The sequence below is a fragment of the Pangasianodon hypophthalmus genome, chromosome 9 (assembly GCF_027358585.1).
Source record: "Pangasianodon hypophthalmus isolate fPanHyp1 chromosome 9, fPanHyp1.pri, whole genome shotgun sequence".
NCBI classification, from domain to species: Eukaryota; Metazoa; Chordata; class Actinopteri; order Siluriformes; family Pangasiidae; genus Pangasianodon; species Pangasianodon hypophthalmus.
This window is the reverse complement of record NC_069718.1, coordinates 18,332,844-18,360,663: the sequence shown is the minus strand read 5'-3', so window position 1 is coordinate 18,360,663 and position 27,820 is coordinate 18,332,844. Positions and strand designations below refer to the sequence as shown.

The 27,820-nt window shown below is 38.2% G+C and overlaps 2 protein-coding genes across 4 annotated transcripts; both read right to left on the bottom strand.

Moving 5' to 3' along the window:
* Nucleotides 1–110: 110 nt before the first annotated feature.
* lamb4 (laminin, beta 4) lies at nt 111–18,840 on the bottom strand. The gene is made up of 35 exons (XM_026918617.3): nt 18,661–18,840; nt 17,269–17,332; nt 16,708–16,865; nt 15,494–15,629; nt 15,215–15,288; nt 14,922–15,110; nt 14,773–14,836; nt 14,244–14,458; nt 13,751–13,871; nt 13,217–13,405; nt 12,952–13,107; nt 12,304–12,413; nt 12,105–12,184; nt 11,849–12,005; nt 11,358–11,684; nt 11,083–11,268; nt 10,791–10,900; nt 10,374–10,485; nt 10,083–10,260; nt 9,686–9,829; nt 9,291–9,522; nt 8,949–9,106; nt 8,508–8,732; nt 6,258–6,475; nt 6,077–6,173; nt 5,591–5,960; nt 5,273–5,433; nt 4,978–5,177; nt 3,543–3,728; nt 3,196–3,340; nt 2,717–2,924; nt 2,460–2,595; nt 2,184–2,354; nt 1,454–1,601; nt 111–1,289 (listed from the first exon to the last, which is right to left on the bottom strand). Exons 2-35 carry the CDS (start codon nt 17,303–17,305, stop codon nt 1,150–1,152), a joined length of 5,538 nt encoding a protein of 1,845 aa, XP_026774418.2. The 5' UTR covers nt 17,306–17,332; nt 18,661–18,840; the 3' UTR covers nt 111–1,149.
* A 2,954-nt stretch (nt 18,841–21,794) lies between these two features.
* On the bottom strand, nt 21,795–27,526 carry LOC113529626 (peroxisomal succinyl-coenzyme A thioesterase-like). 3 transcript variants are annotated; one of them, XM_026918930.3, is made up of 12 exons: nt 27,120–27,524; nt 26,935–27,018; nt 26,662–26,866; nt 26,472–26,571; nt 26,202–26,392; nt 25,664–25,833; nt 25,384–25,503; nt 25,189–25,271; nt 23,487–23,580; nt 23,277–23,357; nt 22,799–22,940; nt 21,795–22,407 (listed from the first exon to the last, which is right to left on the bottom strand). In XM_026918930.3, exons 3-12 carry the CDS (start codon nt 26,855–26,857, stop codon nt 22,295–22,297), a joined length of 1,290 nt encoding a protein of 429 aa, XP_026774731.2. In that variant the 5' UTR covers nt 26,858–26,866; nt 26,935–27,018; nt 27,120–27,524; the 3' UTR covers nt 21,795–22,294. The 3 variants fall into 3 exon arrangements, with proteins under 3 accessions (XP_026774731.2, XP_026774733.2, XP_026774732.2); XM_026918932.3 differs by lacking the exon at nt 26,935–27,018 and having other exon boundaries at nt 27,120–27,526; XM_026918931.3 differs by having other exon boundaries at nt 26,935–27,523.
* Nucleotides 27,527–27,820: the final 294 nt, after the last annotated feature.

Sequence of the window (27,820 nt, the reverse complement as noted above, 5' to 3'; positions counted from 1 at the left end):
TGGAGCTAAGCTATATCCTCAGTGGGTGGTAAAGATTATCTGCAAACACAAATTTCATATGATTTAATCAAATGAATACGTGGCTTTAGGGCCAAATTACACAGCACTCTTCATGGGCAGTCTTCAGAATTTCACTCCCTGAGATAAAGACTGAAATTCAATCATTTAGAGGTCCTGAGATTTTGCTGCCCTATTCAACAAGTCTAAAAGACATGAGCTACATTTAATTCTCATATAGACCTTTGTGCAAAAACACTAAAGAAACAATGTATGTTGTAATTAACATATTGCTATAACTGTATTTATTAGTTCTTATAAACTGGGAATTGAAATAAAAATAAGTGCAAAGGTAAGCTAAGGTAACTAAAGATCAAATGTGATGAAGGACATCACTGATTTTGCAGTTGAATAGAAATGGTCGTCATCTGGCTGTTCACACCTCAGAACAAAAGGTAGAGATTGTTGGGCCCTTCAGCTATAGACACTTGAAATCAGCAGGCATCCAAGGCTGAATGTTGGTTTAATCTTATTACAACTAATTGTTATTTACACCTAATCTTATTACATTGACTAATTGTTTACACAAAATAAGAATGCAAAGCTGGACAATTGCCATGCTACAATAACAAGGACCCCTTATTCATGAAGTTCTAAAAGATAATAGAGTTACAGATATTATCATATTAAAATATACGAATATATATCAGAATCAGAAAGAGCTTTTATTGCCAAATGTGCTCACACACACAAGGAATTAGAATATATATATATATACACACACAAAGAAGATATATTCAAAAAAACCTACCACCTAGCACACTGATTAAACAGTATCTTAATTTAAGATGGCTGTAGTTATTTATGACAAAACAAAAGATAACAAAGAAATGTACTAAAATCACTATATAGATAGTTCCTGAAATATTCTACAATCTGCATGATAACAGATAATTATTTTTGCTCTCTTCTATACAGTCTTTGGTGTTGAAACTGATTCAGATACTATGTGGTTAATATAGCACACACAGAAAGTCTGTACCACCAATGAAGAATCTGTCTTTTAGCAAGACCAAAATAAGAGCTAAAGTTATCAAGACTGCACATACAGCATTGCATCTGGGTGGGGTGAAGCCGGAGACATCTGCAGGCTTAGGTGCCACACTGCGAATAATTGTCCACTTTTTCAACAATATATTCCTTCAAGCTCATCGCCTCTGCCAACAGAACCTCCAGTTCTTTCATTTTATTCATTTTATGTTGTACTGCATTTTGAATCCTTTCCTCCAAGACTGAAACCAATTGGAGAAGGAAATGTTTACATATTTTAAACACAAGATAAGCAAGCAATAATCTTCAGTGACAGAAAAGTCCTTTAATATGAAATCTGATTGCTGTGGAATAGATGTTACATGAAAAAACACATGATAATGATAAAAACGATAAAAAATCATACCTTCGATTTGCTTCATTTTATTTTCAACATCTTTTGCCATATTTTCAGCCTCCATTGTTATGTTCTTCAGGTGCTCAGTTCTTGTATCATTTAGACCCTGAGTGTTGTTTCTCAGTTTTTTTAACTGTTCTTCTATTTCCTCAAGATCCTGAAAAAGTAGATATAAAAATAGAATAGAATAACAGATAGACACAACATTTTCTTGCCATCTTACAAATTAATATACAACAGTTTCTATGAAATTTCAGTGCAGGAAGATTTGGAAAGTTCCAAAGTACAATTACTGTAGTGAAGTGTGGATTTTAAGTATATGTTTGACTTTTACTTACAGTATTTCAAAACAAAAAGCTCCATTTTCTACTTAGTACATTTTCAAACACCACATCACTACATTTCTCTATAATCCTATATTTGTACAATCATAAGCTGACCTTAGAATCAGATAGATTCAATGAGTTGATCTAAATTCCTAACAAATCTAAACTTCATGTCAGTTTGTATAATAGCAGCTAGCTATTAGCATTCAATTAGTTTGCATTGTCAGAGTTATGGTCATGCTAGTGAACATTTGAGAGAGTAGGAATTTATACTTTTTAAATTGAGTGAATAATTCGACATTTTACACATTTCTTATCATTTACCAATGTATTTATTTAAAGATGAGTACTGCACTTTTAGTGGAGTACTCTGTGTGTAGGTTAGTGTTAAATTGTTAACTGATACCACTGACCTTGTTAGCATCTGTAACATTGGCTAATGCTGCATCGGCTGCAGTTTTGGCCTCCAAAGCCTGAGCTCGATTCATTTCCGTTTTATTCTTCAGAGCCTCAATTTCCTCTTGGAGCTTTTTGGTCCGAGGCGTGTTTAAATTATCTTCAGCATTCTTTAGTTTTGTGGCACTCTGTTGGGAATGATAGTGATACTCATGACAACTTTAGTAAAAGTACACCTAATACAACAAACGTAAACCTTTCACTTAAGGAGACGGCTTACGTAAAATATTTACCTGGTCAAGTAATTCAGCGGTAACATTTCTGTTGTCTTCGGTCTTGTTCAGCTTCTGTTTTATCTTGTCATGGAGTTGGTCAGTGTCCTTTAGGGCTTTCTCTATGTCACTGACATCAATCTTCTTAGTTCTGTTTCTGAAATATAACAGAAAGAGCGGGAGTAATGAGCTACAGGATAAAATGTTTGGATTTTTAAAGACCTATCCATGATGTTTGCTGTGGTTGGATCAATGCATGATGATGATGATGCACCTACAGGATTTCATCAGCCTGATTTTTCAAGTCTTTGGCTAATTTGGCCTGGTCCTCCAAGTCCTTCAGGTCTTCTGTAATGTGCGTGAAGTTTTCCATCATTTTCTGAATATCCTGGATCATCCTCTTGATCTCATCTGGAGAACTAGGAAGCTTAATAGCCAACACGGCAGAGGCTACCTTGTCAATGTCTTCTGGTTCCATTGTCTCTGCTACAGCAAGAGTAGTAAAGAAGTATAGATTCAGTATAGATTTATGTACATCATACTAAATGTATAAACAGTATAGATTTATGCGTATCATAATAAATGTTTAGTTTACATATCTACTCTTAAGTCTTAACTTTAGGTTTAAAAAAAAAAAAAAAAAAAAATCCAAAAAAACTCTTATTGTCAAGACTACAATGACTGTGAAGACATTTGTGAATAAACCTAATGAATGTCAATTAAGTTTAGAAAACTTAATGAAAAGAACACGCCTTACCGCTGAGGTATTTCCTGACACTCTCTATAAGTTTTTTAGTGTCATTCTTGGCCTTATCAAACTTATTCTTGCTCTTGATGATTTTATTCATCATGTAGTCTGCCTTAGTTTTCACATCTTTATTAACATTTTTGATGTCTTTGATCTAAAAACAGAAATCATTCAAACAGAACACATTTATTATAATACCATCAAATAAGATAAAAAAAAAAACAGCACTCTTCCCTCAGTATGTCAGTAACTATATCACATTGAGTAACAGTTGTAAATATGTAAATATATAAATAATCAAGTCACAGCTGCTAAAATGTTTTGAAATATAACACGTGTGGTGTGATTTATCATGCCTTTGTTTCTGCCTGTGTGAGATTTTGGAGGAGGCTTTGAATGCCTGCTTTGATCTTCTTTGCTGTGTCTGTAGCATTGAGGGCGACAGGTAGACTTCCTGTACAAGATGGCCCGCCACACTTCCCACACAGAGCACCACCACACACAGACTTTTCACACTCTGCATCACCTGGTGCGCCACAAATCTACAGCACATTAACAAACATGTCAGGTTCGATGAATGCGGAATTCAGAATGTTTATTATTTTTTATCCGTTCATATCAGAAATCTGGGATTAGTTCTCCTATATATCATATCATATCATATCATATCATATCATATCATATCATTCATTCATTCATTCATTCATTCATCTTCTGTAACTACTTTCTCCACATCAGGGTTGTGGTGGATCCTGAGTGGATCCTATCCACTGGGAGCAAGGCAGGGATGCACTCTGCATGGGAAACCAGTCCGTTCAGGGCACCATGCCCTCACATTTGCATACCCAGTCACACCTAGGGGCAATTTAGAGTCGCCAGTTCACCTATTGGAGGTGAGAAGAAACTGGAGAACCAGGAGAAAAACCATGTGGCAACATGGAGAACATGCAAAACTAAACACAGATGTACTTGGGTTCAGACCAGGAACCCTGGAGCTGTGAGGTAGCAACACTACTAGCAGCAGCAACCAGCCACCCTATATCATATTAATCATCAGTATTACAGGTAGATGACTGTAGTTCAGTTGTTTCATTCTGCTGATAAGTAAAGAAAGAATAACCTACTATATATATATATATATATATATATACATATATATATATATATATATATATATATATAGTAGGTAATTTGTTATAATTTGTTATCGGTTTCTCTAATTAATGTAAAAAAAAATCTAAAAAAAAAAACATTTATATTTATTTCAAGTAATGATGAGAGAATATAAAGGTGACATATAAAGTATTTAAAATTCTAGCCCTCATAAAAATCAGGAACCAAAATTTTTAGTCTGATTGTAGTCTCTGTTACATGATCTGTATGCCTTACTTGCACACACTGGTACTGTCATGCCATCAGGACAAGCACATGCTTGTGAAGCGGTTTTGTGTGCTATCTTCTATAAAATAGTTTATATTGTTGATAAATGTGATGAAGATATACAAGGGTGAGTCAAATGAAAACCTTAAAAGATTTTTTTTCTAGAGGAATCCAGACAGTTGTTAAGTGCTGGAACACTTCCATTGAATGAAATGGAAATTATGTAGAAAAATGATACACTTTTGTGACACGTGTTTGCAAAAAAAAATTGTAAAATAAAAAAGGTTAAGGTTTTCATTTGATCACCCTGTACTGGGTACTTTTTACAACTGAAGGTCTGGCGACATCTGTTGGTGAGTAGCAAACAGTAAATATCTATTAACTGAGTCAGTAAGAGTTCCTTTCCCTCACCTCCTCATTAAGTTTGGCCACACTGAGCCCTTTGACCTTCTTCTCCAGTACATCCAAGGGCCTCAGCTGGCATTTGGCCAGTTCTTTTTTTGTGTCCTGTCGGGTCTGCCTGGAAGTGTCTATCTTATTTCTTGCCGCCTTCACCCGTTCTTCATCTTTCAAGAAGTCAGTATGAAGTTTACGGATCTTCTCCAGCGTGTCTGTAATGAAAATGATCACACCGTATATGTCAATGCCTTCCACAGGGTCAGCGCAGCATCCTTTGGAGAATGAGAGGATTTTAAAGCACACTTACCATTTATCTCTTTTAGATCTATTTTTTGGCTGTCTTTAATTTTCTTTTGCAGATTATCCAATAACCTCTTGAACTCATTATAAATGTTATCAATTTCAGTTTCCAGCAGCTTAGATGGATCGATAATAATTGTGTTTGGATCTGTGGTTTCTGTTAAGTTCCTGACATATAAATGAGAAAGATTATAATAACATTTTTCACATTTACACAGGTAGATATAGATATACAAGTAAAAGGGTGACCAAATAACTTTCGTGTAAATTAAATGACTGAACAGCAGAGTTTTTAGAAAATTAGAAAATTATTTTCTAACTGCACCTGATTTGATTCAGGAAATTCTCCATGCCTTCCAGATTAATCTGGTCATAGCTTAGCATGCTAACCAGGCTCTTAAGCTTCTCATTCAACTTTTGTATCTTTTCCTGGTGTTGCTTGTCGCTGAGTAACAAACTTCCTCCATGTTTAGAGAGCAAAGACTGCATGTTTTCCATAGCCTGTGAGATGTCTGTGACATTACTTCCCCATAGATGGTAACAAGGGTGGCAGGGCTCGCAGGCAGGGAAGACCGGATCATGCCCTGGGGCACATTTTTCACAGAAATTGCCACTTACTCCAGGCCGACACAGACACTCGCCGGTGTCAGGATCACAGCCTGGGTGGATAGAGCCCTGCATGTCACAGTCGCAAGCTAGAGAAGTGAGTTGGAGAAAGTAGAAATACCGAAAACCAATAAATTTAGTGAATAACAACAGACATTAAATTAAAATGACACTGAAATGGTATCTCTAGTGTTAAGCCACATACATATACACTGAATGTCAGGGTTTCCAAAATGATTGGCTGCACACTCCTTGCACTGTTTACCACCATATCCCGTTTCACAAGGACACTGGCCAGTAATCTGGATACACAGAAAGATGTGTAAATGACTTTATACATCTGTGTGTTTTTGAACAACAATATGAGTATGTCTAAAGAGGGTCACCTTGTCACACATATTGCTGACAGAGTGGCTTGTGTGACAGTTACAGGGCTGACACCCAGACCTTCCACTCAGATTCCAGTATCCATCCTCACAACGATCACACTGAATGCCTACCACACCACGACGACATGGGCACTGCCCAGTCACCTCATTACATATGCAGGGGCTGCCCAGTGGGCATTTAGTCACGTCTGTGCCCTGCCGGTCACATGAGCATTCTGTAAACACACAAACAGGGGCATAAAATCAAAGAAGTTCAGCCCTTAATGTCATATTCACCTAGAGGATTTTTTCTGGGTAGCCTCTTTTCTATGTAGCCTTTCTATGTAGCCCTACTTGGAGATTTTAATATTTTTTAAATATTTAATTTCATATTCTTAAAGATCTCCAAAGGATGCTGCTTACAATGTGAAAGGCATTGAAGTATATGGTGTGATCATTTTTGTTACACACACGCTGGAGAAAATCTGTAAGTTCCATAATCTACTCCATTTTAAGCCTCTGGAGGAGATTTCTATTGTGACGCTGATCAGGGTATCTGCAGCTACCACTTGCTACCTGGAACCTATGCCTACTCTCCTATGATCCTATGACTTCCTTCATTATGCTCACTTATAACTTAGGCTCTCTTAGTTCTGGCTCTGTTCACCCCAGTGTGAACTGTCTGCAATCACCTCAGTTCTTGAAATGCCAGTAGTTGACCCTGAGGAGCTTCGTAATTACCAACCTATTTCCAACTAGCATTTTCTTGGCAAACTACTCAAGCATGTGGTAAGCAGCTTAGCTCAAAGAATACATAGCCTCCAAGGACCTGTATGAGGAGTTCTGGTGTGGGTTTAGCACAAACCATAGTACTGAAACTGCACTTGTCCTGGTTACAAATGACTTGTTGGCTGCAGCTGCCATGGGCTGCTATTCTAATAGGCCACTCATTTTTTTTAAAAATTGATGACTTTCCTTATACTGTCCTCTCCTGGTTACGATCTTATCTCTCTGACAGACAACAGTTTGTTTTAATTGGTAGGTTTAGGTGAGACATATTTCACTCTCTGTCTAGCCTGCAGATGCTCATTTTACACATACGCCCCTCATAATATCACAAATGTCATGGTCTGCAGTTTCACATGCATGCTGAGGATATACAGATTCATATATACACTACCCCCAAACAGGCCGTGTCTTACTTTAATTTTAGACTCTACACTATCATTTCACTTAGATGGTAGGGCTCTTACCCAGAGCAGAACGTGGGAACATATCATCATCATCATGCATCAAAGGTTTCTGAATTTTTGAATACTGTACAAAATACACTGTCTGATATTTACATGACTGCATAGTCTGCTCTTTGTCCTTTAGGAGATTTTAGTGTGGCTGCCTCAAAACTGTGAGACACTCTTTCTCTCTGTCTCCATGCTTTCACCTCCATTCCACTTTTTCAATCATTCTTTTCAATCAATTCTTTTCCACTCACCCAATGATTCCATATGCATCTAACTTACTGAAAGATCTTAATAAGTCTTTTCATTTGCTTATTTTATTCATCAGCATATCACATAAGAGACACTTTTCAGACAAAAAAACATAATGAAGGCTGCTGGGTTTGGCTGCAAAAATAAGAAGCAAGTGTGACAGTCAAAGTCTTCAGAAGAACTGTGGCTGGTTCTGCAAGATGCTCAGTAAAACGTACCAGATAATTTCCTTCTAAAACTGCATAAATTGTACCTGAGACTACTAATTTTTTAAAGCAATGTGTCATCACACCAAATATTGACTTTGTTTCATTTATTACTGTTTACTGCATGTAGAAATTTAATGTAGAAACATTTAATTTCATTATTTTTGAAGGCATCTTTGCTCTACAGCATTTCTTTGCGTGTGCCTAAGACTTTTGCAGAGTACTGTATTTGTAGAGTGTCCTTGTGTATCTAGAAAGGCTCTTTCAAACCAAATGCTGCTATTATTATTATTATTATTATTATTATTAATATTATTATTATTATTACTGCTGAAGAGCCCAACAGTGGGAGCTTAGAAATGCTGGGATTTTAGCATTTATTATTTTATAGGATTTTTAACATGAAGCAATAGTTAATCATATCATATTTTTCTTAAATATAAAAGGATTTTCTTTAAGCATTGCTTTAGACATTTAAAAGCATTGCAATCATATTTCAATACAATTCTAATTAATAAATGTAAATGCAAGACAAATGAAAGGTATATTCTAAAAAAACATGCACTCCATACCTCTGCAATCCTGGAGCAGTGCATTACCGTAGTATCCTGGTTTACAGGTCTGGCACTGAGGCCCAAAAGTGTTATGCAAGCAGCGGAGGCACTTGCCAGTTAAAGCATCACATGCCTCGCCATCATTGGGATCGATGTTGTTGTTGCAGGGACACTCTTTGCATGTAGCGCCTGGCAAAAGCAGGTTACCGTAGTAACCAGGTGCACACTTATCACAGTGTAATCCTGTGAAAGAAGAAGGAGAGGAATCAGCACTGTAAGTTTATTGCATGTGAATACATTTGTCTATGACAAATCAAGCTGCAGCTGTTATCTATTAGATTTGGTTATACTATTTAAGATATAATGTAACTAGGGAACTAATGTCAAGGAACTAATGTCAGTGACACATTGTTTATTGCTTCATTAAAGCAGTGTGTGTAAATAGGTGACAGCTCAGACCTTGATGTCCTGTCATGCACTGACAGGTCAGGGTAAGAGAATTTGCGTCCTTTCTGCAGGAGCGGGCAAAGAAACGGCCGCTGCCTTTCACGTCTGGACACAGGCATGGCTTGCAGGGTTCCCTCACTACAGGATCACCAAAGTAACCTTCAACACACCTGCCAGACAATAGAGAACACACACGCAAAACTTTAAAAATCACTTCAGCTTCAAACAACTGTCAGAAATTTTGTTTTTTGTTTGTTTGTTTTTGGTAGGTTTTCACTTTACTGTTGAGTCAAACATTTTTAGTTTTTTTTTTTTAAATTCAATTTTATTTTGTTATTTTATTAGAACTCATACCTTTCACAGTTGGGCCCAGTTGAATGCCCCTTGCAGTTTAGACAGACTCCAGTAATCTGCTCACAGATGTCAGCGAGCCCATTACACTGGCAACGTCTGCAGTTAGGAAAACCATAGTATCCGGGCAGACACCCGTCACATCGTCGGCCTGTGACCCCATTATGGCATTGGCACTGTCCGGTTTTATGGTCACAGAACTCAGCTTTGGAACCCGATGGCTCACAGTTACATGCTGGGGAAGAAGGAGAAGTCATATGCGTTCATATTGACCAGCCACTCATTGTAGTTGGGTTTAAAGCATCCACGTTATTAAAATTCCTGTACAAACAACAGTTATGCACCTACATTTGTCTGTACCTCTTATTTTCTACATTTCACAAGTGTGTATTACTTACGTGAGCAGCCATTTTGTCCAAACCCATAGGTCAAAGGGGCACAGGTATCACAGCAGCGGCCGACCACATTGGGTTTGCAGTCACATTGTCCTCTAAATTTACTGCAGGATGAACTGAATGACCCCTCAGGATTACATCTACAAGCTGGAGGAAAACACACACAGGTGATTATTAATGGACTGGGATCCAAAAGTGCCATCTCTTGAATAGGGTACCAAATGGTATAAAATGCTGAGTAAGCTTTGCTGTTATGTGGCTCAGTTTGAATATTTTATTTCTAGGCATGATGATGTGCTAATCATTTGGAAACAACCTAGTTATACTTGAAATTTCACATATGGATAGCATTATTTCTGTGTTGCTATGTTTCTATGACATATATTTGTAGGATACTCACGTATTGCACCATTATGGATGTATGCTGACATGCTGGCAACCAGTTTTTCACACACCTCAGGGAGGGTATGTTCTCCTGCCTGTGCACCCAACTCCACACAGCGATACTGCTGGTACTGAGCTAGGGCTGCATCAGAGCAGAAATTTGGCAGAGACTCCATCTTTGGAATAAGTCCCATCTGAGGATTATTTTTCAGGTACAAAAACACATTAGGGTTTGTAACCTAGTATCTTTTCAATTTGTGAATGATTGATCAATGGTGGTGGAAATATGAAAAAAAAAACAGCTTACAGAATCAATTAGAATATGTGAGCTGCAGTAAGGGTCAGGATTTTCGAATGTGATATCCACATAGTACCGCACGCCAGAGCTGAGACATACAGAAGGATCCAACATGGCTGCCCTACATGTAATGAAACATCAGAGAATATCAGAGAAAATGAATAAGAGCCACAGCAACAGAGACCTGCTATATGAAGCATTAGTTGAACAGAAGTTAAAGGTGTACTGATTAACACAGAAGGGAGGCTGCAGGATTTTATTCAAACCCATCAGGAGCCACACCTGATTCCATCTGTTTAATCAGTTCATGTGTGGCCTTCCTGCTTGGTTGGAATGAAAACCAGCATCCACACTGACCCTGTTTGGATAAGACTGCAAAATATTTCACATTGCTCCACGGCACAGCCATCACAAGAATCAGCTCACCTGCTAGTGCTAGGAAGCATAAAAGTTTTCTCTGATGGATCAAATGGACAGTTTTCATCATGAGATCCTAATGGCACAATTTTTACACTGGCTGTCCAATCATCTGTGTACTACACATATACAGTAAAAAAACACATTCAAATTATTACATTGAAATAACACACCCATATATATTATTTATTAATCATATACAGGTATACTACACAATACTAATTATGCCATAATAACAATTTCAGTTTACACACGTACAACACACATACTGTATATACAATATATACAAAAATATACAAACCTGTGTGTCATAGCGAATGATAAGATGATAGTTAAGAGTTAACGGGATGTTGGTGACAATGAATCGGAGTCCTGCGCCATCTTGAACCCGCACAACTCCTGGTCCTGTCCAAGCAATAGGTTCATCTGGGGTACGTGGTCGTAGGATGACCTGATGGAGGGATCCTGGTTGCAGAGGAATGGTGCTCTGGAGAACCAAACAACAATTTTATACAGGGATCTAAAATTTAAACAACATGCCAGATTTGTCAAAATGGTATATTAGTCTGACTGTACCTGGCCTTGTCTTCTTTTTCGGCGGCTCTCACGCTTAACCACCACAAATCTCCCATCCCTGAACTCAACATCATAGCCTCTGCTTCTGAAGTAGTTCACACAGCTAGGTAGAGTGACAGCCGCAGGCGGAGTTTGATATGCTACAGGAGGCCAAGAATTCTCATATATAGAAGGTTCAGAGGGGTCATAAGGCTCCTGCACTGTAGGCTCAGGATGGTAATAAGACTGTGTTGTAGGCTCGCGAGCTATGGTTCCTGGGGGACAGTATGGAAGTGGACGAGATGCAGTAGGATACAGGGGAGGTACAGGAGAAGCATCGGGTCTAACCTAGGAAACATAAGTATAATTTTTGTTTGTATATTCCTGCTATATGCTTTGTGTGAGCCCTACATATTAAACTTAAGCCAAAATTTTAGAGGCGGTGACCAATGTGAGAAAATATGCAATTCACAATAGTAGAAGTATAGGCAATTTCCGTTGTGGTGACCCACCAGGTCAGAGGAGCATTTGGTGTCCAGAGGAGCAGCATTTTCAGCCTCATAGAGATAGAAATCAAGAGGGGCCAGGAAGTAACCAGGGGCAGGTTCACTACAGCGAAGTCCCACCATATTGGCTCTGCACTGACATTGGCCACTATCTGAGGAACACCTAAGTATACATACAGAAATACAAACATGCATACTTGTGCTGCGGTTCCCCAGACGATCAAAAAAATTGTGAGAAGTGTTTAGTTGTCTGCTAGCTTACAGAGTAGTGAAGGCTCCTCCTATGTCACAGTCGCAAGGTAGACAACCATAGACTGTATTTCCTAGTCCCCAGTATCCTGGCTAAAAAAATAAAAAGAGCAAAATATGAATAAAACTTTCTATGAAAGTAATCTTTATCAGACATATATCAAAAATGTGATGCATTTTGTAGGAAGGAATAATGGATTTCAGGGACTCACTACACACTGGTCACACTCTGGTCCATGGGCCAAGGGGTCACAAATACACTGGCCTGTGTTCTGGTCACATGGGGAGGTGCTTACAGTGCCCAAGAAGTTACACATACACCCTGGTCATGTCCACATAACAACAAAGAGAGTTATCTACTGACAAATCATATAGAAAGAAAAAATTTCTTCCTGGATGTAGTTCAGTTTGCAATTTAAAAGATTTATGGATCCAAATCTTAAAACACTTAAGCTTTCATAATTCTGCTAAAAACCTTGTGAAAACATCTTGAATATGGGACGATATATCTCATTTTTTAATTATAAAATAATTATAAATCAAATCTAAAATAATTCAGCAATTAATAATTTAGATTCTTTCACACATTTCAAGATAATTTTGCTTCTTTGTTGAAATAAATGCTTAAAATAAAAAAATAAATAAATGCTTAATTATCTGCCAATGGAAGATTATTCAAGCTTATGAGAAGATTATAGAGCTTGTAATCAGTAAAAAAGTCAAGAAATAGTTTTAATAATCATTTATTTGTTTTACTGTAATTTTATAATAGGAAATACTAGATAAATTTGATTATATTCAAGATATTTTCACTTGCTAAAATGTTGCAGTGTAAGAAGAAGGAGAAGTGGATCTCTTACTCTGACAGCCATTGGGGTCTTCCTGGCTGAGTCTATAGAATCCAATCTTGCACCGGTCACAGCGCTCACCCTCTACATTCTGCTTACACTTGCATTGACCACTCACTGGATCACACAACCCACCATCTACAGACCCTGCGGAGTGGCAGGCACAAGCTGCAGAGACACAGAATAAAGCTTAGTAAGATATAAAAATTCTTCTGTTGATATACGTAACTGACAACATTAAATTGTTGATGCCTTCTGCCTTTTTAAATACACTCACGTATACAAGCATAAGGATCATTTAGAGAACGCAGAGGGTCCTTGTAGTAGTGTGGCTTGCACAGCTCACACTGAGCGCCCATGCGGTTGTTTTGGCAGTCATCACACACACCACCACTGACCTGCCCAGTGGTTATGTAGCGCTGTAGGTCAAAGTGACATCGCTCAGAGTGGCCATTGCAGTTGCACCCTGTAACAAAATGTGCTGTTATTATTTACTTTTTACAGTGTAAGTACTTGTAGTCTAATGCATCTAATCTAAGATGCTATGCAAGGTGCTATACAACTAAAGTACTACTACTGCCCAGGTGCCAGCATGAAATCCTGAGTGACCTGAAAAAAAGCTTATGTTAGTCCCGGAACCCTACCAAAACTATCTTTACCTATAAGTCATATGTTTTATTGTCCATGACTATTCCTAGGGCCCCTGAATCATTTAGGTCTTCCCCCTTCTTACAGTGCTAGCAACTACTACTACTGCTATTATTATTACTATTATTAATTTTGTTGTTGTTGTTGTTGTTGTTGTGTTTACTTCTGCAAACATATGGGTCAGTGCTTCCAGCTGGCCTCCAGGGGGCATCATTGTAAAAATCTTGGCACTTCTCACAGTTGTTCCCCATGGTGTTATGCTGACACACACATCTCCCATGAACCTGGGAACAAAAAGCCCCTGTTACATATGATACTACATACTACCATACTAAACAGTGTGTCAAAGCAATACGGTAAGGCAGTATGAGTTTTCCCACCATAGTATTGATAGCTACTTTTGTTTTTATCTTCCACACTTATTTTCAGTGCCAAAAAAGCATTTGAGACCAGGTCTCATTTTCCTGAATATCTCTAACATGGCAAGCACAGTATATATTTAGATATGTAAGTACTGCATAGTTGTATATTTGTATTTGTAATTAGCATTCAACATTCATATAACAATTATTCACAACTTCTTGGGTCAGTAATACTGTTTGCTAAATCCAATGCTCACTTATCTATAGAAATTCAGAAACTGGGGCCATGCTCACCATGCCAGGTTCATTCAAGGTATCTCCGCGTGTGTTATAAACAGGCATACACTGGCTGGCATGGCCATTGCAGAAGCAGGTCCCTCTGACCACCATCTCATACAGGGCGTAGTAGTATTTCTCCTGTGGGTTCCTCCTCTTCCGCCCCAACAAGTCATCACCCAGTGTGAGTAAACGTGTAAAGTTTACTCGCAGGTTAGTCATGGTGATGAGCTCTAACAGCAAAGAAACATGATGTCACTTATCTTCTTTATGGAATTTATTTTTTATATAGCACATACTGTATATTTTACAGAAACTGTTGTATTACACATTTATTCAGTTCCTTTAGCTGATAGAATAGGATAAAATGCATTTGTAGTTAATGCATAAATAATGCATTTGTATCACATAAATATTTGCACAGTGTTGTAGTTGAACTAAATTTTATACAAGCTAGAAATGTACAGTATAACATCAAATTATAGCTAGGGTATGCCCTCAGATACAAAAGTACTTGAATATTAAGTTTGTTTCTTAACATGCAAACCTTGAATAGTAGGGTCAAATGGATTTTCAATATGAAAGTTGGGGTCCAAAGCCTTTAACACCACCTGTAATGGGTTTACAGTATTTAGAACACACATTATACTATGCTGAACATTTGATGAAAAGGACAGATGGTCAAAGAGGTTGTACTTCGCCGTCAGTAGAAGGCTCAGCTCCAGAGTAGCGGCTGTCACAGATGAGGTCATCTATAGTTTCTGCTGGGCCTTCTGAGATACTGGGGAAGTGTGTAGCACAGTCTGCAGAGAAGTATCGAAACACTTTCCAAGTGCGACCAAAATCCTTTGACCTCTCCATCAGCATTGCAGCAGGTCTGAAACTCTGTACAATGATGGTCCAGTTCATTGTGGTGGTAGTCAAAAACACATACCAATTCAACCCCAACTCACCCCCCCACCCCCCACCCCCAAAAAAGAAAAAAGTACCTTGAATGTCATGACTAAATGGCTAAATTGAAACATGGTCTCCAAGTCTAGTTGAATGCTGACTTGATGCACACCTGAAGTATAAGATACAGTTTGAAGTGTCAATAAATAGCAGATGGATTGATCCATTTATAATATTTCATGCTTGTGGTATCCTTAATGGGCACTTGAAATGGAATTTTGGTACTAATCATTATAGACCTTTAGGTCCAAATAGCTCCAAGAGAGCTATTTATTGTGTTGTTGACTCACACAGTGCGTAAATATTGGGAGACTCACCATTCTCAGACTGCCACCATTTCATCTTTCGCTCTGGCTCAAAGGTGGTAATGATATTTTCAATTCGATGGCTATTAGGGTTGTTGTATCGATTGTAGGGGCTCCTTGAGTCACAGCTGAAACATTTTTGCTCATCCTAAAGAAAACATGCATTTGATGTATGAAAAATCCTTACTGTGTCAAAAGACTAACATTCATTTATTCCTCTTCAATAACCATTTTATCATGGAACACTGGGCAGGAAGAGGGAACTCACCCTGAATGGGACACTAGTCCATTTCAGGGTACCACACACACACGCACACACACACACACACACACACACACCTAGGAGCAATTGATTGTAGCCAATTCACCAAATTGAACACAAGAACACAAACTTCGCACAGACAATAACCCAAGCTCAGGCTCGAACCAGAGTCATAGATTCTAATAGTTTTTTTTGTAACTGTCGAGTATACTAAATGCAAAGAAGTCACACATTTTTCTCTCCAAAACAGGCTTCATACAGGAAAAATCAATGCTACATGGCACTTTTGGAATTAGCACAATATAACACATGGTATAAAAGCATACACAGCACATATTTTCATTAGTTGGCATGTATGAACTAGAACTATTCTTTGTATATTCCTGGTATATAAACATAGAGGAATTCAAACTCATATCACTACAACTGATTGTTGCTGAAGCAACTGTTTCTGGGGTTGATTCTTCATGCCAACAAAAACAGAGAACTTTAGCATAAAGAAGGATGGGGCTCAAAATGAAAGAGGCGTAAATTAGGTAGAGGAGCGACCTATCATACTGGCAGATCTGAACATGTCTGTAGCATGCAGACACAGGGTTGGCCACATTGCTTTCAGTCCACATCAAGTTAAAACTGCCTGCTGCTTGCTAAGATGCTGACAGCCAGATTTGGGATGGATTTTTATTCTAGAAAATTTATGTCATGGCAGGCATTCATTTACTATAACCATTGACTATGCTATGCTTTTGCTATGCATAGCAAAAGGCCTGGCCCACAGCTGGGAAATATAAGTGTTTTTTTTTTTTTGTAGAATTAGAGAAAGTATAATTGCAGGAGGCTGTACTGATATGTGCAGTGAGCAGCTATATTTCTACTTTAATTGTGCAAATATAACTTAGTGTGTAAAACATAATAAACCCCAAAATCTAGTTAACATTATGGAATAGTGTGGTTTAGAACTGACCTCCAGGTATCCCAGGATGCAATAGTTCTGGGGCCCATTTAGGCCACAGGTGGATGAGGCAGAGAGTTGAGCAGCACGGCCCACCATAAGATCACCCAGGGTGGGGTTGCATGAGCTCCCCTCACATTCTTCCTCCAAGTGAGCTGGCACCACCAGAACTATAAAAAAAAAAAAAAAAAAGAACAAATATTTGAGCTGTTGTGTTGGTGAAATGAGCCAACACCTCTCTGCGCTGTGCCCTCACATCTCTCTCATCACCATGTTGTGTATTTTATAGGAGATAAACTTGTCATGCAGGTGAGCAAAAAAAGCTATTTGTGAAAAAGACTATAGTTCAATTGGCAATAGTTAGGTTAAATCAAAATCCACTCCACCAAGTAATCTTATAAAAACAAATCTTATAATACAAATAACATCTCAAAAGGGCAAGTGCCTGCAAGAAAACAGCAAAAATAACCATCCTAGCTAAGCAAGTGATCACATGTTTGTGCTGATGAGGCATACTGAAATGATTTTTCTGTTAAATTCCAGCAATGTCAGAGCAAATAAGAGCATACTCACAAAGGAGCAGCACTGCAGACATCCACCTTTGGCCCATTGTTGCTTTGGCTGTGAAAACCAGGGGCTGAAGAAAGAAGCAAAAAAAATACAAATATTTGTTAATAAATAATTTATTAATGTAGAATGTACACCACAGTATTTGTATGGGGTGCAACATTTGATTTCATTTAACAAACAGATAAACCTTAGCCTTATGTTAAAACCTTAAATCATTACTGCAACCTTAAAATTATTCAACACTTTCCATTTGTAAGCACTGACAAAAATTCCAGCAGATGCAGTTCATTAAGCTCTGACTGCCTGCAATGCCTCAAGCAATTCAATCCCAACATGTACAGTCCTAGAAGTTCCTCAGAGAAGAAGCTGCAGCAGCCTTCAGCTCAAAGGGGTGATGCATTTTTTACATATACTGACGTGCCTGGAATTTAAATTATTCCAATAAATGGGTCAATACATTGTAGACATTTCAGAGTTTCTGGCAAGTCTGTAAGTACAGAAATTGAAAGAATCAAAATATATAATTTCTGCCTATTTAACTGTGAAATTCCACAACATATGTGGGCATCAATGCATGTAGTTATGTACACTACACAAAACACATCAGTGCAGTCCTCTTCCCAGTGCTTCACCACCCAACCTGCCATTACTGTAGCACTGTAAGACGACTGTAAGACGATTAATTTTTTTTTTTTTTTCATAGACAAACTTGCTTCCAGTGTATACTTCCAGATATTTGAACCTAAACATTATGCTATAAAATATGCTAATAAAATACAGCACAGAAAATGGCCTGTTCTATTTCATTCTAATAGCCTGGAGCTTTGAAATTACATGATGACAGTTGTGGTGCACTGCAAATGTGTTAAGAGCTAGCTATGATGTTTAACGGTCCCAAACAAAAGTACTTTGTAGACTTACATATAAAGTATATAAGTCTATAAAGAAAGATAATGCCTTTACATGTAACTTCAAGAACCTGTACAGACCACATTATTACAAAAGCTACAGAGTAAAACTGATTAAGCACTTGCTTAGCGATTTAGAGATTTTGATCCTGAGTCATGCTCCATTAGTCTTATTCCATAATTGTACAAAAACAAAACAGATTTGTATAGTACACCACATAATCATGGGACCAGTCCAAGTGGAGATTTAACACGTGTAACATTCCAGGTGATGTGATGCCAAACACCTTGCAATAGCAGTGAACTGAAGCTGGTCCTGTAAGAGTTTACTAATGAACCATCAAGTTTAGCAACTGCAAATGTCTTAGACACCAGTCACACAAAATAAGTACAATTTAGGAGATATTATATGGCAAAAATGTTATGTGCAATATTACATTTTAGGTAACTGCAATATAAAGATAAACTTTAAACCAATGGCACTTACATATTAAATAGAACAGATCCTGTGCATTCAGTTCATTCCGTGTCTACCAATTTTTCCCTCCATGTCCATGCAGCAGGCGGTAATGGATTGTGAAGCAATCACTGTAAAGGTTGAAGCATGTAAAGACACACCTGAACACCTGAGAACGTAGAAGGGTGAGAGTGTGTGAGTAGAAAAAGGAGCTGCAGGGCTCTGTGGTAAAAAGGGATTACATTGCACTGAGAGCTGATTTATGCCTGTCAAACCAGGGAGTAAGGAGCAAAGAGAAGACAGGATGCATGGAGTATTCGCTATGAGAGACAATCAATGATAATACCAAAGTGACAATAGATAGTGTATAATAATATAATAAATGGCTATTATATTCACGGCTAAGGTTGGCACCACTTCTGTGTTTCACAGATGATGTAGCATGCAGTTTTCTCTTCTGACACCAAACTTTCTGTCACACTGGTAAAGTTTTAGTTGCATTCTGTTAAAGAGTAGTTACACATAAAAATGGTTTGTATTGTATATAAAATAAGAAATGTATTGCTTTGCAATAATAAGTCATATCAGTTTGAAATTTAAACAAATCTTTCCGAATCTTTTCCATCAAAGCAACATAAAAATGGGCATGGAAGGCTTAGGACTAATGCACTGAGACATTATGTCACATTATGCAAATCAGCTAGTTAATGATACCACCTACTGAAGAATACACCCACCTCCCCTTCTCACATGGCCCCCAAAGAGAAACCTGATCCTGTAGTTTCTAATAATTCTTCATATATGTGACTTTGAAATATGAGAAGTATGAAATATTAGTGCCTTGAGCAGCAAAAGATATTTTTTTCATAAATGAGCTAGGGGTGGAGTCTGAAACTTCTTTTTACTTTTTTTGTAACACCTTATATGGATAGTCCACTGACACTCCGCAAATCGTTAACAAACCATCTACAGACGTTTAACAATCTGTCAGTGACTGTCATCAGCCAGCTAATCAAAAAAAACAAAAATGGTTTATGGCCGTAGACTATAAATTTGTAGCTAGTCCTATCACAATTTCAAATTCAGTTCATGTGGTCTTTATTGATACATTTCACGTATTGCTAAAATGAACATCATTTGATATGTTATTGAGAATCAGTTACTAGGCTGCTTTATGACAGTCTACATATAATATTGTATAGTATTTATAGCATTTGTCAACATTCGACTATCCAAATAATGTTCTTCCCTTTTTGCTACTTTTTAGGTAACTGGGTTGTGTTGATCTGAAAGTACTTTGTGGACACTCAGTTTAGCCATGCTGGATTCGTGATTCTGACACCTGCGTTCTCCTGTCTATGCCTTCTTTTTGCAGCAGGCCCAAAGATGACCCTGGTACACAGGGCAGATTATATAGTCCGTTTTGTGGAGAAAAAGCTCCAGAGTTGCTTATTAACAGAAATCCAGTTAATAACACAGTGAGTGATAGCTAATAAGGCCAACAATGTTAACAAGGAGACGCTGACATGAAGCAGATGGGCACCTAGTAGGGAGCTGGTGATGTATAAAATAAGTACACTCATTATGGCAGAGGAGATGAGGAAGACAAGAAACCTGTAGATCTGACTGTAGTCATAAGCTGCCAAACGAATAGCTCAAATATAGTGTACATGTGGTCTCTCATGTCCGAGGTGAGAAGAAGAATGAGAAAAATGAAATACAACATGTGTTGCATAGTTTATTATGTCAATTTTTCTGACAGTACAATAGCATAATGCAAAAAGCCTGGCTAGCCAAAGTAACATAACTATAATATACCTATAAGAGCATGGGTGCACAGGCAATTTTCCCTCCTTTATCTTACTGAACTTAACTTGAAAAGGATTAGAGAACCAAAGCACACTCTCTGTGAAACAGCTGATTCTTTCCAGTTAGTTACCTGCTCTGAAAGTGCTCTGAGCACTACCTGCTCTGGTAGTGACTCAGTGTTTCCCACACGCAGGTGACATACTTGGTTGGGGCGCTCAGGTTTATTGATGTGTGCCGTATATTTCACACCATAAAAAAATCCCTTTTTATTTTAATAATCTGTTCTGAGTAAACACTGCAAGGGAACATGCAAACAATTAAGTAAACATGCAATGCATGGGAGTAACTTAGAAGTAATGTAATGCGTAATGGGATTATTTTTTCCAATAAGTTATGAGTAAACTAATCCCCTTTACATTTGGAAAGGAGTAATTAGTCATTTGTAATGGATTACTATTATTATTTGTAATTATGCCCCACTGCTCATGAAACCAACTTCGGCGTCATGATATAAAGATTACCGACAGTTCAGCAGTTTTGCTCCATCAGCAGTTTTTACTCTTGCAAGCTTATAAGAAAAAAAGCTATTGAAAAAAAGCTGGTTGGCTGAGGGTGAGGCATCAGACCACATTAAAGTGGAGTTGATGCAGGTGAGAAGAACGAGACAGTATGGCTGTAATGAAAAATCATCTTTGTTATTTCTAACGTCTGTCATGTCACGTAGGTTTTATTGTCACTCCTTTAAATAACTTGTATATAACTACATTTCATTCAAGACTATGGCGCGACACATAATACAGCAGCCCAGTACACAGGACTGCATGACTGACATCTGGTGTTCTCCAGGTGCATGTCTCATTTTATAATAGCTCCATCTAGATACTAGATTGCTTAGGTATATTGGGAACATGTACAGGATATAAAAGGATAATACCTTTAAATGTGCTTAAAGTGCTTTTGTCTGTTAGAAAAGGACTTCTGCCATAGTGTTGATATGCTTAAGTTTCAGTACATTCTCTAAGGCTACATTTAACTCCGCATGCTGCCAGACTAAATAGATTGCCACCTCTGTACTACACATAAAAGTAGACGGTTTCCTCCCATACTGATGGTCAGGTACTCTTACAGACATGAAAGCTGTTAATCAGGAAAAGAGTTCTCAGTTGTTGCATTGTAAGCCCGGAGTATCTGTGCACTTTCTACAGCCTAGTGATGCCCTAAATCTTATCCAAAAAGCTGTATGTTATAAAATGTTTAATGATATTTTAACCCTTATGATGTAAATACTATTAACTTATCATCATAGACTGCAGTGTCTGTAAGTGCTATAAAACGAGTCTAGTGCGAGTGCAAAGTCCAGTTTAAAAAGTTTATTCCAAATTTTGAAAATTACAAATTTAAAACATCTATAAATCAGTCTTCTATGAATAAATATTTACTAACATGTTCTCATTAACCAGCGAAACCTTACATGTTTAGTGTTTGATCAAGTATAGCAAAGCATGCAATCTTTGGTTAACAATAAAAAGCTTCTTGTGATTTTTATTAAAACTACTAAGGATTAGAAACACTTGGAAAAACAGATGTTAATTTTATTTTTGTTTGCATTTATATATGTGTTCTTTGCTTCTACTTGTGAAAAGGAAATTGTATTTACCCCATGCTGCAATTCTCACTACCTCACATTTATTGCTGAAGGACAGTTAATGTCTAATTATTTTACAACTGTGTAATCAATGATGCAAGACGCAATAGTTATTACTACACATAAAATGCGTGATATGAAATCTGAACCTGTATTGTTTTCCCTTTTCTCCAATAAACTGCATTCTGACAATGTGACTGATGTTTGATGTTAATGACTCATGTTGCTGTAGAGATGCTGCTCCAGAAAGGCCAGGGTTTTGTGCCAGGAGTCCTCCTGAGCTCGACTGTGGGGCTCCGTTTGTCCACCCCACAGTACCACCACTGCAACAAAAACAATGATAGCAATCACAAACTGCAACTGCAGTGTTAAATAATTACTTTTTTCACTTAATTACTTATGATTGAACTCAGTTTTTCAATTTTTTCAAAATGTTTTGTTTTTAAATAGAGCACTATGTTTTGCAGGGCGTATACTGTATACTGTAATATATATATATATATATATATATATATATATATTGTATCACAGAAATGTCAAAGCATTGTAAAAGTACAGTAATATGACATTTTTGTCATAACACCAACACCTAGTCCATACAATCTGATCAGTGAAATTAGCTGAGATTTACCGTGGAGCAAATACATACTCATTTTCATGACAATGTATCTTCTGTAGTTTCCTCAAATTTTAATTCACCCTCTGATGGCTTACCTTTATTCCTTGTCTCTGCCAACATGAAGTTGCTGGCTCGGCAATGTGGACTGTAAGGAGGCTCGATGAGGTGGCCGGCTCCAGGGTAAGACAGAACAGTCAACAGGTGACTGTTACCAGCTTGTTCCATCATCTGCTTCATCTGAAGATGAATGAGGGGAAGGTTATAGGTGTGATCTGGAACCCCATGGCTATGCAGTTTAGTGGGGTTTTTTTTTTCTACTGCCAGGAGAAATATGAAATGACTAAGAGCCCCAGCTGACCTAAAGTCATGACTGCTTTCTATTTAAGTTAACAACGGTCTTGTTGCAAAAAAAGCATGAACAAAAAAGCCATATACTGTATTCCTGTGAGCTTAAGTAGGCCACAATGTAATTATTTTATTATTATTATTATTATTATTATTTTTTTTTTTTTTTTTTTATATATAAACATATGAATATGAATGAATAAAATTGATTCTATTGCATCTACTCACATCTTCTGCAGATTCTGATGCTGGCCAATTTTGATCATCCTCCCCAACAATCAATAAAATAGGACACTTGATACGCCCCATCTGCTCAACATTATACACAGTTAAAGAAAGTCACAGAAGAGAGCAGAAACATGTACATACACAAAACTAAAGAAAATGCATGTTATAATGATCAAATTAATTTGGCAGTATTCTCTGATGGATCCTTACTTCAACTTTCTTTGAAGGGTCATCTGGTATCGGCAGCAAGAGATCGCGCCAAATGATCCTCTTTTCCTCATCATAGCGGGTGTTCATGACATTTCTTAAAATCAAAAGAATACAGGAAAGGTTTGTCACTGAAACAAGAAAATATATATACATGCTCTGAATGTTGAGTGGCTATTTAATTATGTAACCCTCCCTCTTCCATGATAGGAACTGTTTTGTCAAGTATTCAGACAGTTCTGTCTACAGCAGGTGGCTTTGTAGTCAAGCTATTGTGCACAGGCTGGACATGTGACACAAATTATGTGACTATAATTATATTATACTTCAATAATCAATACCTGTACAACTGTCATGCCGAGATTGTTACAAGCTTTTGACTCTGGCAAATGTTATAGGCGTGTCTAGAAGTGCATGTCTGCTGGGACAATGACCGCTGTTTAGCAGACAGTGTACTTCCAGGTCATTTAGCATTTTGTTTCATCATCCATTGCTGGTTTGAGGCCAATGATGATTTACTACACAGCCAAAAGTATGTGCTTGTTGAACATCCTGTTCCAAAGGTATGGCATCAATATGGATTTCAACAGTTTCCACTCTTCTGGGAAGGCTTTCCATTAGATTTTGGAATGTTGCTTGGGGATTTGTGCTCATTCAGCCACAACAACATCAAGTTGCCAGTGCAATCCCTATCCTATAGCCACAAAGCATCATTCTTAATGGCACAGCACAGCTTACCATGGATATACTTTCAAAACAGACCGCTAGCTTTCCATACACTAAATACTGTATTTCCCAAGCAGAACATGACCATTTCTTTTTATAGCCGAGACCATCCCAAACTTTTTTAAGTACATCCTCTATTTAGAAGCAACAACCCTACATAAGACAACAACACAATGCCAGCAAAATGTAGCATCGTCCTTCAGCTGGAAAAATTTAAATCCCAAGCACAGTTGCTTACTGTAGTCACTGTGTGATGGCACCAGACATTGGTACCAGGAATACCTGTAGTGGTGCTAAAAATTTAATCCCAAACACAACTGCAAGCTATAGTCACTGTGTACCAGACACTCCTAAACATGGTACCAAAGTGCTGCTTTTTGGAATGTACACAACTGACATTATATAGTATAGTATACAAGTTAAGAAACTAAAATTTAGTCTGACTGTGCCATTCAATGGAACAACTTTGAGATTAGGTTGATTAGTCAGAGTAAGCAGGGAGGAACTGTTAGAAACGATTATCTGGAGGTTACTTTTGCCTCAACCTGTGAAAAAGTAATAATATAGCCTGACTATCTGACCAAAGTAGAAGGAACAAGAGCATTAGCAAAGAATTCTCATCACTCAAATTACCTGAGGGATAAAATAAAACTGAAAACTACAATGAGAACAAATTTGTGATTGCGTATGCTGACATAATCATATCAATTTTTTTAACATTGTCTACCACAGATTAATCACAGTCAAAGGTTTGTTTTCAGTTAACTGTAGATCACGATGAAATCATGAACTAAAAATGGTATGCAGTAAATGTGACAAGAAAATGTAATATTAACACATTTATAGTATTATTGGATTATAATTGGATAATATTACTATTAATGATTAATATTGGATAAAATACAAGGATCATTGTATTTTTCACAAGCTTGATATGAATCACCAAGCCTGCACTAAACATTCATGATCTGTTGCTCACTTTTTGATCTCAGCAAAGACATCAGCCAGTGATCCGTTAACAGGCATGATGTGGCTTCCACTAACACACACTACACACCTGGGCTGAAAGGAAGAGTGAGAAGTCTTAGAGAGTGTATGGCTTAGGATTTTCAACATGTTCAAAGGTTGTCGATGTACAATGAAGACAAATGTTATAAATGTTTCACAGGCCTACCTTTATCACTGAGGAGTATGCTGCCATTCCCAGGGTCACAGACACACCAAAAGACAAACCCAGAATGGCGATTCTTTCAGGACACACCTGTGGATGCTGCATCAGCACAGTGTAGGCTGCCTAAAAGATTACAAGAGGTATTTATTTAAGTGTTTGTTTCTTTATTGCAATTTTCAGATTAAGGATTTGATCATTTAGTTTTTCGTTCTTAGCTGTGTTCTTTAATATCTATACATGCACAATTGCACTACACAAATGTCATAAGTTTAGAGGTAAATACCTCGAAGTAGTCATTGTCCACTTGGTATGACTTTCCAACAGCATTTACTCGTCCAATATACTCCAACGCTAATGCGACATAACCTCGGGATGCTAGTAGAGCAGAGCGGTACTCCACTAGACCCCCTCCTCCACCCCAGAGGTCCAGCACAGCAGGAAAAGGACCAGGACCTAGAGAAGTATATATGTTATGAAGAACACACTGTTTCTTTCTGTAGAGTATGTTACTTATCACCTGTCACTGACACAAGATTGAAGTCTGTTGAAGACTCTAAGACCAGGCGTGTCCAATCTTACCCGGAAAGGGCCAGTGCGGGTGCAGGTTTTCATTCCAACTATGCAGAAGCCACACCTGAGTCTACTGAAATCCAAGATCAACTGATTAAACAGGTGGAATCAGGTGTGGCTCCTGCCTGATTGGAATGAAATCCTGCACCCACACCGGCCCTTTGCGGATAGGACTGAACACCCCTGCTCTAAGACACTAAGAATCATCCCAAAACTGTACCAGCCAATATCTAACCCTCTGTCAGTGATACCTGGTGGGATGTAAAGAGTCGCCTTCAACCCTTTTTCCGTAACATTAACCCTCTGGATTCCTGGAGCAGTGTACCACCGCTGTGCCACGACTGACGCTATAGGACGTTTCTCCCGAAATCCCTCATTTAAGTGGTCTTCGTACACAGATATGTGGACATCAATTGGCGTGTAGACATCCTTCTTCCGAAATCTTAAAAAAGAAGGACTAATTGAGTCAGTGAGAACTGATTTAGCAGTACAAACATCCCTAGAAGCTGCTTTGGTTTAACCTGAGGCCTGTCCTACTTCCAGGAATGGGTTTCATACTCCACAGCAGACCCATGGGTTTAACTCCTTCATATGATCCACCAAGACTGGCATCTTTACATACTGAAACACAGCAGATTGTGTGTTAGTGCTTACCTGCACACAAGGTGTAATAACTTATGAACCAGACTCATGAAAATGGTTTATATGCACCTGTGACAGTTCCTGAGTCATCGCTAATATAGTGACCAAAACCTTCCCAAAAATCTCCATCCTCTGTGTGAAGCAGCGCGTGCAGCGTGACTCGGACCCCGGGCAGTAAACCGTGCACGCGCACGTCGAGCCTTTCATCCAGCATGCAGCGAAGCGGACGGACCCACAGCAACGGGCACGGACGCGACTGGGCCATTTCCTGCGACTGAAAAACAACAGTGTATAAACAGTAATATGCGTTAGTAAATTCGACGGAAGAACATTAGGACTTACATGTAGTGTGAATGCGTCGATTCGGTGTGTCTAAGCAGCTCAGCAGTGCGGAAAGCACTCTAACCAAAGTTCAGGAGTTCCTCTCTAGAAAGAAGATCCTTATCGGAATGGTTTAGTTAATAAATAAACCTCATGCATACAGTATAGGCTAAGACAGTGGATAAGGACGCCACTAGTTGACATACCACAAAACACTGTAAGTGATTTATTTCGACTATAGGCAGATACTCAGGCCTTGAACAATGCCCAGCAATAAAGCAGTTTCATCTGTTTTCATCGAGAGCGCTAGTGGTCTTGTGGGTTGCCAGATATGTCTGTTCATATCCCTTCATCCTGTCTGCCAAGATATCCACTAATCAGCCATAGCATTAAAACCACCTGAATAATATTGTGTAAGTCTCCCTTGTGCCACCAAAACAGCTCTGATCCATCGAGACATGGACTCCACAAGACCTCTGAAGGTGTGCTGTGGTATCTGGTACCGAGACGTTAGTAGCAGATCCTTTAAGTCCTGTTAGTTGCGAGGAGGGGCCTCCAAGGACTTGTTTTTCCAGCACATCCCACAGATGCTCGATCAAACTGAGATCTGGAGAATTTGGAGGCCAAGTCAACACCTTGAACTCTTTGTCATGTTCCTCAAATCATTCCTGAACAATTTTTGCAGTGTGGCAGGGTTATTATCCTGCTGAAAGAGGCCACTGCCATTAGAGAATACTGTTGCAAGGAAGAGGTGTACTTGGTCTCCAACAATGTTAAGGTAGGTGGTACATGTCAAAGTAACATCCACATGAATTTCAGGACCCAAAGTTTCCCAGCAGAACATTGCCCAGAGCATCACACTGCCTCTGCTGGATGTATTAAAGCATATTATACATATTAAGCATAT

Excerpts from the sequence above, each read along its gene's own strand:
- lamb4 (XM_026918617.3), bottom strand. The coding sequence starts at position 17,305 with ATGGGCCAAAGGTGGATGTCTGCAGTGCTGCTCCTTT. Across the intron at positions 13,108-13,216 it reads TGATCCTTATGCTTGTATAC|CTTGTGCCTGCCACTCCGCA; the intron begins GTGAGTGTATTT and ends GTGTCTCTGCAG. Across the intron at positions 11,269-11,357 it reads GAAAAAGAAGACAAGGCCAG|AGCACCATTCCTCTGCAACC; the intron begins GTACAGTCAGAC and ends TTGGTTCTCCAG.
- LOC113529626 (XM_026918932.3), bottom strand. The coding sequence starts at position 26,857 with ATGGCCCAGTCGCGTCCGTGCCCGTTGCTGTGGGTCCGTCCGCTTCGC. Across the intron at positions 26,572-26,661 it reads TGACTCAGGAACTGTCACAG|TATGTAAAGATGCCAGTCTT; the intron begins GTGCATATAAAC and ends GCTGTGTTTCAG. Across the intron at positions 25,834-26,201 it reads GACTCTTTACATCCCACCAG|GTCCTGGTCCTTTTCCTGCT; the intron begins GTATCACTGACA and ends ATACTTCTCTAG.